The sequence below is a fragment of the Malus sylvestris genome, chromosome 15 (genome assembly GCF_916048215.2).
Source record: "Malus sylvestris chromosome 15, drMalSylv7.2, whole genome shotgun sequence".
Lineage (NCBI taxonomy): Eukaryota > Viridiplantae > Streptophyta > Magnoliopsida > Rosales > Rosaceae > Malus > Malus sylvestris.
Genome location: NC_062274.1, coordinates 54,617,445 through 54,628,412, shown reverse-complemented (window position 1 = coordinate 54,628,412; position 10,968 = coordinate 54,617,445). Strand labels below are relative to the sequence as shown.

At 40.9% G+C, this 10,968-nt stretch overlaps 1 protein-coding gene across 1 annotated transcript; it reads left to right on the top strand.

Moving 5' to 3' along the window:
• Positions 1–10,242: 10,242 nt before the first annotated feature.
• Positions 10,243–10,593, top strand: LOC126603118 (adenosylhomocysteinase-like). Its single transcript, XM_050269861.1, has one exon. It carries the CDS (start codon positions 10,243–10,245, stop codon positions 10,591–10,593), a length of 351 nt encoding a protein of 116 aa, XP_050125818.1.
• Positions 10,594–10,968: the final 375 nt, after the last annotated feature.

Sequence of the window (10,968 nt, the reverse complement as noted above, 5' to 3'; positions counted from 1 at the left end):
AGGACTAGTCCTTACGACCCCTGACAAAGTGGCATTGAAGTATGCTCTTCGTTTCAAATTCAAGGTGTTGAACAATGAGGCCGAATATGAAACCCTCATAGCAGGCTTACGTTTGGCCAAACACCTTGCGGTTAAACGAATTGATATCTTCAGTGACTCCCAATTGGTGGTTAACCAGGTCACCAACAACTTTGACACTAATGAGAGCTCCATAGCAGCATATCTGGCACAAACACAATTGTTGCTCAAGCACTTCCACTACCAGATCACCCAAATTCCTAGAGCGGCAAACAGTCATGCAGATGCTTTGGCTCCTCTTCTTTGGGCCTTACAACTTTCATAACAAATATATATGAAGGAGGAGTTTTGGGCTACCACTTAGAAAGGAAATGCCTCATTCGTCAACTCCCTCGACCGGAGACTTTGGGGACACCTACCATATGCTACTGCGCCATGATACTCAGAAGTCTCACGACCACTCAGTGACTTGGATTTTTCAAGTCTCCAAACGAGAAGTTTTCCTCACTCGGGAAATTAAGGGAGCACTACCTCAACACACATGCTTCACTCTCAAAGGTTTAACATACAAGCTTCAACAAAAGAAAAAAACTAAAAGAACTTAGTGAAGAAGGCCTTGGTGTATTTAACACAATACGTTGAAATGAAGCAAAGCTTGTTTATTGATATCTCCGATAAGTTACAAATATGTACATATACATGAATCAAAATAAACAAACAAGAGGGAGCCTTCACAATGGTTGCTCATGAGAAGTCTCAGCAGTCGGTAGAGCCCCAGAAAGAGTACGCACCGGAGGGTGATCATTCAGAGCATCAGTACTGGGCAGAACCCCAGAAGGAGGAAGCACCGAAGGTTGATCATTCGGAGCTTCATTACGTGGTACATCCCCAGAAGACGAATGCAATAAATGCCTTTGGAACAAACCTACAAACCTCTGATGATCAAGCAAAATCTAACCATCAGATTCCTGCAGCTGGTCAAGCTTCCTCTTCATGTTTGTAGCATAGTCATGTGTGAGCCTGTGCAACTGTTTATTCTCATACTCGAGCCCTCTGATCTCTTGTTTGAGACTTATCACTTCAGCCGCCAATGATTTAACTTGGCGGGTTCGAGCAAATAGGCGTTGGCCATATTAGACATAGAACTTGCACACTGAACACTGAGAGCCAGAGAATCCTTAGCAGCCAACTCATCAGACCGTTTGGAAAGTAGTCTGTTATCTTTGGGAGTGAGAAGGTTCCTGGCCACCACCGCAACGGTCATATCATTCTTCATCATAAAGTCCCCAACAGTAAGAGGACTAATAAGGGATAAGAAGGATGGGCGCCATGTTGTCTTGAGAAGGCATGGTTGCCTCTTCACCAAAGTTCAAGTCAAAACGACGGTCGGATAGGCCAGACATTCTCATAAATGATAAAGGAGAAATAAGTGCAATAAATCTCTAAAGTAAAGGGAAAATTCCTACAAGCAATAACTCTCTTAATGTACTTCTTGCACACCACTGGTGCCCTTATAAAAAAAAGGGTAACATGGTCGTTGGTTTAAAAATCGAAGAGGCACCACTCTCCAGATTCCGAAGAGGCACCACTTTCCACACACAACATCAGCTCCTCAGGTACCACATATAACTTTGTCAAAGATCTCTGATAAATTTTAGACACATATTTTTTGAAGGTCCAGCTACCCTACTATTACCCACAAGGGCAAAGGAATAGCACCACTGCTTGATAACTAGAAAATCCCAATGTGTGTCAACCTCTGTACTCCGTGGCAAGGCAGACTGGCAAAAATGCCTAACCTTTACTCACATTCGAGAAAACACTCCCAACAAGATTGCTTGCTCAAAAATCGAAGAGGCACCGCCCTCTGAATCTCGAGAGCTAGACTCTCAACAGGATTACTTTCTCAAAAATCGAAGAGACACTGCTTTTCGAATCTCAAGAGTCAGACTCCCAACAGGATTGCTTTCTCAAAAATCGAAGAGGCACCGCTCTCCGAATCTCGAGAGCCAGACTTCCAATAGGATTACGTGCTCAAAAATCAAAGAGGCACCTCCCTCCGAATCTCGAGAGCCAGACTCCCAACATGATTACTTTCTCAAAAATTAAAGAGACGCTGCTCTATGAATCTCGAGAGCCAGACTCCCCGACAGGATTGCTTGTTTGAAAACCGAATAGGCACCGCTCTCCGAACTTCGAGAGCTAGATTTCCTTAGATAAAGCTTATTTGCAATCTTCACACGCAACATCAGTTTTCCAGATACCACAGACCACTTTTTCAAAGTGCTCTGACAAAGTTAAAACACGTGAAGCTTGCAGCTCCCACTACATTGCTATGACCAAGAAGGGTAAAGGAATAGCATTGCTACTTGTTGTTAGGGAGACTCTTATATATGTCGACCTCCATCCTCCACAGCCAAGCAAACCTGCAAATAAAAAAAATGCTCAACTTTTCTTAACATCCGAGAGGGCACTATCAGCAAAGTCTCTGGAAATACTCAGCTTTTTTTCCTCCGGATAATACCTCTGCAAACAAGCCACACCAGAGCAAGAGTATCTCATATCATCAGGGTTAAAAGCAAGAGTATCCCATATCATACTTTTTCCCCATCTTTTCCTTTGGCCTTGTTCTTACATGCAAGACAAGGAGAAAGAGAGCAATCAGTCAGCACTTAGAATCAAGCTTCCAGTCAGGAACCCACTGCCTGGAACCCCTTACCTGATTACTTACTTGGCATTGCGCTCGAGTACTCATCTTCAACATCTTATGCTTCCAGAGAAGATACCACATATGCCTGAGGAACAGATAGGGCAAGTGAGAAGGATACAAGGAAGCATGTGGAGACAAGCGTAAAAGAACACATGCCGATACATCCACTACTTTGTCAAAAGCAAAAGTATCCCATATCATCAGGGTCGAACGTAATCTAGATTGGATGAACTTGTTTTGACCCTCAAATTCTTGAGTTGACCTTATACATTGGAGGAAACTAGAAAACCCTCTAACCCAGTTCAAGAATAAGCCTGTGGAAAGTTACTTCTTCAAAAGAAAAAGTATCTCATATCATCTCTTCTCCATTTGCTTCTCCTTATCTTTGGTGCTATTTACGACACAAGGAGAATGAGAACAATCAATCGGAAGCTGAAGTTGAACCTCTGATCCAGGTTGCTTGCTTGGAAGTCTAATTGCTTACCTTGTCTGTTACCTCATTCGGTAAATCTCCTAGCTCGGCGACTTGGGGGACTCCTACTATAGGGTTTGTATCGCACTTGACCAAGCCCGAAACTACAAGTAAGCTTCAAGTGAAATTGATACATTACCTTGTGCACCTTCATCGGTTAAAGATACCACCCCTGGATAGAGGAAAAGTACTTCCAGAGAAGATGCCACATCTACATATGAGACAGATAAGGCAAGTGAAAATGATACCACACTTCGGTACTTAGAAGTTTCGTGATTACTCAATAGCTTGGATCTTGCAAGTCCCTAACTGAGGAGCTTCCCTCACTCGGGAACTTAGGGGAGCACTGTTTGTACCATACTTGACCAATCCTGAAACTACTAAACACCGATCAACGTTATACCGTCAATGACCCAGAATAGTTTCCCTCCAACCAAGAGGCCAATCACAGCGCGATACGTGTCGACATCAGAAGCCAATCATAGCGCGACACGTGTCAACATCAAAAGCCAATCACAACACGACACGTGTCAATGTCAGAATGAAACTAGAAACTCTCTTTTATAAATAGAGATTATTCTCTCACAATATTTCCTAATGTCATTTGTACTAAATCATTCACTTGTAATCACTAATGGAGAGCTTGAACCTATGTACTTGTGTAAACCCTTCACAATGAATGAGAACTCCTCTACTCCGTGGATGTAGCCAAATCTGGGTGAACCATTTATATCTTGTGTTTGCTTCCCTATGTCTATCCAACTATACATCTTGATGTGGTAGAAACTAACACACAAATTAAACCCTATAAATTATGCAATCGTAGTATGAGTAAGTAGGGATCGTTCTATTCCGAGGATTAGAATAGATGCTAATCAATACAACTTAAACTTGTAAAACTGAAAACTAAGTTAAACTAACATCAAAACTGTTTGTACCATACTTAGGGCCTCCGTATTTAGATCTCGTATAAATACTCAGGGGACTCAAATGTAATTATGGAATAAAGGAAGGGGCAAATATGTAATAAGTGAGGAGCTCTTATTCTATAAAAGGGACTCCTCACCCTCACAATGGGGGAGGCCAATTCCTAAGCCTCCTCACCTCCTCAAGCTCTCACTCTCAAAAATACAGTATCAGTGTGGACATAGCCCAAACCTTAGGGTAAACCATGATACATCTTGTGTTATTTACATTTCTTGCAGATTCATGGTCGGATTTACGTTGTTCCAAGACCTCCGGTTTTGTGCATCAACATTTGGCGCCGTCTGTGGGAAACGATATGAAAAGTTGTGTCAGTTCTCTTTTATTTTTTCACCTCCGCCATGAATCTGCACAACCCAAAAAAACCACTACCATATGCAAATTTCAAAGCTTCTGGATACAAAAACCACTACCAAACGCAACCAGTAACACAAACAAATCGATCGCACCACTACCCAGATCACAAAGATGGAAACTTTCTCAGATTTTCAGCAGCAAGAAGTTGAGGAAGATGCTCTTTCCCTCTGCGATCTCCTGCTGCACAACGACAATGACAAATCTTTCTCTCATGGCTAAATCTCAAAATACCAAGAGATGATGCACAGCTTCCATCCATATGTTGCTGCCTCGGCTCGCTTACACAACAATCTCTCAATATCTTTTCAATCTCTCTCAAAGTGCTTTTGGAAAAAAAAGCAGGATGATAGTGTCTTTTCATTAAAGGAGCACTGTAGCTCCGTGTGCTTTGAAAAAAACTGGCTTTTTTTTCAAAGCAGCAAATAGCAGCTTCAGCTTTTCCTTTGATTTTCAGCTTATTCTCACAGCAGCTTCCAAAATAAGCCATTTTTTTTCAGTTTACCAAACACAAAAATGACCCTCAGCTTTTTTTCACAGTGGCTTTTTTTAAAATCACCTCAATCCCAAACGGGGCCTTAACCCCCTGAAAAATATATGCATTTGAGTAGTACCATCAATACCGGAATGTGGACATTTTCTGATCAACTTGGTATGTTAGTGGCATGAGTTATCAATGAATCACCCAAAGGCTGACCAGCCTTTGGAATAACAAAAGCAATTGGTTCATTGCTGTACAGATCCCCATAAAATAAAAACTGCAGAAAAGTCCACTACAATAAAGGAACCCACTGTAAATTTTGCTCCCTGCGTCTTCTTCTTAAAGATTCCTTAGGTTCTGGATCAATCGGAAATCATTTCTACCTTGCTAAACTTGTGCTGACCATGCAAGGATTGTTGTAATCTGCACTGCACTGCACTGCTGTAATCTATATAAAAACAAAAATTATATACATTAATAACTAACGCAGAATCTGATTAGAACGAATTATTTTCAATAGTCCCCGTCAACGGCGCCAGTTTCTTGATAGGGATTTTACCATAAGCACAAAAGGGTTAAAAACACCTATAATACTTGTAAGAATGACAAGGATATTGTAGTATAAATGGTTATTGCAAGTTCGTTCTCCACAGGGATTATTAAATAATTTGAAACAAACCAAATTTCAATTAATTATTGTAAAACAAAGTTTTGAGGTGATTGATTTTATGACCTAATTTTTAGAAAACTGAGTTTAATTAATGAAAGTGCACAAATCTGCAATATTCAAGATGAGGAAAAAGATGAAACAGTTTTGAAGAAATCAAGTTAAGAAAGCACTAGGGATCTGCCGTCACCTTAACAATTTTATATAATTCTCCCAATTACTTATGACCTATAAATGCATATTTTTAAGGTTAGGTCTTCTTAAAACATGCAATCCGTTTGTGGTATTCTGATCAAATCTAAACATGCATGACTAATTATGTTTTGTGAAACCTTTCGAAAAACCATGCAACCCTTAAGACGTGGTATTCATCCTAAGTGAACTTGCACATTTTAATCACAATAAGCCTTCGTCAATTTAAGGGATCAAATTACACCAAAATTGCATCAAATTAATTTTCTATATATCCTAATGGTCGCGAATCATTAAGACACTTAGACAGTATAAACCAGTGATTAATAATTCGAAAACCTTCATGTAAATAACCTTAAACAAATTAAAAAGAAATTACATATGCTTTCTAAGGCTCGTGGCCTCACCCTAGCAAAAAGAGAATTAACTACGCATGTTCATAATAAAAATCACAAAGTTCTCTATTGAAATAATATCGAAAGCACCTTAAATGTAAAAGTCGGAAAATCTCTACGCTTGGCCAATTTCCACCCTCAAAGAACGCATGGAGAATAAGCAGTAATAATAGGGCTGGCCAAGCTTATTTAACCTAGTAAAAATCAAATCCTCCTAAACAAAGGTCTTCCAATCAAACTAGGAAACTAAATCCCAAAATAAAATAGGAAACATAACCCTAAATTAAAAGGTAACATCATCCCACTTTATGGGTCTACTAGTTATGTTTCAAAAATCTGACTGTATATCTCGTAGGTTATCCCTCAAAGGTCATCTCTAACAAAAATAAAAATAATACGAAAGTTGAGCCCAAAATACAGATTTTCGAATTAATACGGGTAATGAGAACATCATCCCACTTTATGGGTCTAAGAGTTATTTTTTCCAAATTCTGAGTGTACATCTCATAGGTCATCCCTCAAAGACCATCAGTGCCATAAATAACAAAACAATATGAAACTTTTAGACCCTTGAATTAAAATAAAAGAGCGCAAAATATAGTGTTTTGAAATAATACGGGTAATGAGAACATCTGTGACAGCCCATCTCGATTGTGTATATTATTTTATCCTTGAGAGCATGGAAATTTCTATTATGCCCTTTAATCGTTAAGTTGTGTGTGTGTGTATAGGCTAAGGTTTTGGACCAATTAGTTCTATTCCTAATTAATTGGACCCAATTAGAACTAAAAGACTTAAGGTTTTGTTTGATTGGCTGCAAAATGAACCACACACACACACCCATACCAAACCGTTGACTCTCAAATTTATGGAGAACTCTCAAATTTACCTTGACGTGCACGAATCGACGTTGAGAAGGTTGTTCTTGTGTTCTCTGTGAGTCCAGGAGCTCATCCATGCCCTTAGTTCGACATGAGAACTTGTCAAATGTAAGAACCAAAAAACCCCGTTTTGGTGCACTGTTCACTCGACATGTTCGCGGAGGTTTCAGGTAGTTTTGAGACTTAGAAAGGTTCTATTCTTGCTTTTCTAGCACCTTGGATTAATTTTGGAAGAGTTTTGACATAGAAATGCTCTGGTTTTATGAGTTGCAGGGTGACCAAATTATTGTGACTTTTTCCGATGAGATTCCGGTGGATTTCAGACTTATAAGTGGTAAGGATGTTTTCCTTTTGTCCTAAGCTTCATTTTAGTATAAAATTCGTGAATTTTGGTTAAGAATTGAAGAAGATATCACGATTAGAAGATTTTCTAGAAACCGGCAATCGCAACCAAGGAAGAAGGTGGAGAATATTCCGTCAAAGTTGACAGAATATTCTAACGGCTTCAGGTATATTTAACGGCATATTCTATATTTTAACGGAATATTCCCCAACGCGGGTATGGAATTCGTCAATGTGCCAGGCATGTGCTTGCGCGTGGGCCGTGTTTCTGGCCATGCCTTGGCCGGCACATGGGTAGTCGAAAAAGTTTTCTAAAAATATGGGGATGTTCCTGAGGTTGAGTAGATCACGGTGGTATATTCATATACCCCAATTGAGCAACGTATGAGAAGTTATTACCTAGTTTTGTTTATGTGCTTAAAAATAACGTTTAAATAGTTGTTTCATATATAGGTGAGACCTATCGTGAGGACGAGCGCAGTCAAGCAAGGTTCGGGGGTTACGACCCTTCCACATATCAGTGAGTGTGCTTTTGGTTTTCAGTATATATATACATACTTCGTATTTTTCCAATAAAACTTAATTAAATGGTTTGATACTTTGAAATGCCATATCAAATGCTCTTTATGTTTAATTGTGCATTATTATGGTTATATATATATATATATATTGTTGCTTGACGATGTGGACGTTCAGGTATGCAAAGGTGAGTATATTGATGGTAGTGAATATATTAGTGCTGAGATGCATTTTGAGCTATTTATCCTGCATCCCGATGTTAGTGCTTCGCTCGAGGATAGGGCCTAGCCTTCACATGATCGTTCACCTCCCGCACCACACGTTCACCTTGGATCCAAGGCAGGTGCCAGCCTATCGTACATACCACTTTAGGTGGTTTCGACTCGTAGGTGACTTGCGATACTTCGTATAGCCTTCACGTGACTGTAGCACTTGAGCATATTTATTTACACCTAGCCTATCGTATAGACCACATTAGGTGGTTCCGACTCGTGTGCAGAATTTGATTGATGAGTTGTGGACCCAACCGTACAGGTCACTTTAGGTGACTTCAGCTGGTTTACTATTTCATATTGATTTATTGCACCTAGCTTACTTATTTCATTCTGAGATTTGACATGCTATATTCGGTGGATTGCTATTTTGAATATGCTTTGAAATATAATCATATCTACTATTTTCAGATAATTATACAGGTTTTATGGCAAGGGGTTACTACTTTTGATAGTGAAATGGTTTAGAAAAGCTTTGTTTTTGCCCACTCATACTTTCTGTTTTGTGCCCCTCCAGGTTTTAGGTAAGAGTGCTCGTTAGTGCTCGTTGCCCACTCATACTGTCGTCTGTTTCATCAAGGGGCATATCATCCATCGATATGGGGTGCCTCGCTACATTGTCACCGACAACGGAAAGCAGTTCTCAAACCGACTCATGGACGAGCTCTGCGAGAAATACAAGTTCAAGCAGCACAAATCCTCCATGTATCATGCTCCGGCCAACGGTCTTGCAGAAGCATTCAACAAGACATTGTGCAACCACCTGAAGAAGGTAATCGGTAGAACAAAGAAAGACTGGCATGAAAGAATAGGCGAAGCCCTATGGGCATACAGGACAACATATAGAACGCCTACCCAAGCCACACCTTATTCTCTTGTATACGGCGTAGAAGCTGTTCTACCACTCGAAAGTCAAATCCCCTCGCTAAGGATGGCAATACAAGAAGGCTTGACTGACGAAGAGAATGCAAAGTTGCGTCTTCAAGAACTGGAGGCACTGGATGAGAAAAGACTCGAAGCCCAGCAACACCTGGAGTGTTATCAAGCGCGACTTTCTAAAGCCTTCAACAAGAAAGTTCTCCCTCGGTCTTTTCAAATGGGAGATCTCGTCCATTCATTGCGCAGGCCTATCATCACAACTCACAAGACAAAGAGCAAGTTCACGTCAAAACGGGATGGACCATACGTAGTACAAGAAGTCTACACCAATGGCGCCTACTTAATCATGGCGGAGCACGGCTTGAAGATCGGCCCTATCAACGGCAGATTCTTGAAGCGCTACTACCCGTGAAAGGCAACAAATTCCTGCTCCTTGTTCTCATAAGCCTAAACTGCACGAACCAAATGCTCCTTGTCTGCACGAGTTGAAACTGCAAACGACACCAACACTCCTTGCCTCCATGAGTTAAAACTGCAAAACGACACAAAAAGAAAATACCGAAAAAATATGTATGTATTTGAACTACGTTACGACTTGATCTCTTCTTTGGAGGGGTACGTAGGCAGCTCGAATGTTCAAATTTTTCGAGTTCAGTCACATCAAAATAAAAAGAATAAATGTTTTATTAAAGAAGGTCAATTTTAGTACAAATTTATTTTGTTAAGAAAATTTGCAATTTTCTTTGTACAAAATTAAATTACAGTTTCTTCGGAAAAAAAAAAAAAATATATATATATATATATATATATATCTCTATTTTAAATGTCGTCCCCAAGCCAAAATGGATGAAATCAGTCCTAAATCCAGTCGGTGCAGCAATCAGGACAAATCCTTTTATTGGGCCTGGATTGGTGAGGCCTGCTACTCCTATCCTTTGTAACGACATCTCTCAAGGGAAAGAGAAAACGCCTATTCGCGCAGTCAATAAAGTAGACAGTGATGAGAGTCCTCCATCTTTCGATTACATACCATTTATCCAGATTTCTTGAAGACCGACCCCAAGAGGTACCACAAGATGAAGGACAGGTTGGTCGGAGTCTCGGAGGAGACCACCACCGGCGTCAAGAGATTGTATCAGATGCAGGCCAGCGGCGCTCTCTTGTTCCCCGCCATCAATGTCAACGACTCTGTTACCAAGAGCAAGTTTGACAACTTGTACGGATGCCGTCACTCTCTCCCCGATGGTTTGATGAGAGCCACTGATGTTATGATTGCCGGAAAGGTTTCAGTTGTCTGTGGATACGGAAGTGTCGGAGAGGGTTGTGCTGCTGCCCTCAAGCAAGCTGGATCTCGCGTGGTTGTGACTGAGATTGATCCAATCTGTCCTCCAGGCTCTTATGGAAGGCCTTCAGGTTCTTCCCCTTGAGGATGTTGTCTCTGAGGCCGATATCTTTCTCGAGGTCATGCCATGGCATTTTCAGAACATCCATCTTCGACCACCTCAAGAACCGCAGCTCGTTTCCTCAAACAGGCCTCGAAGGGCCTAAAGCCAGGCCCACCATGATGCTATTTATCACCGACACCACCTAAAAGACGGATCCGACCCGAAATGGAGAGAAGCACTCCGGTGAGGAAAAACCCCTCAAAATTTTGAAACCCTAGGGCGCTCTCTCTATCTCTCTCCTCTCTCTCATGGCGTCGCCCGCGCGAGAAGAGAAGCAGAAGCAGGCATACGAAGGATTGGGTGCAGGTGGCAAGTTCCGAAAGACGCTGTTTCGACGGACCACCCAAGCAACACCGT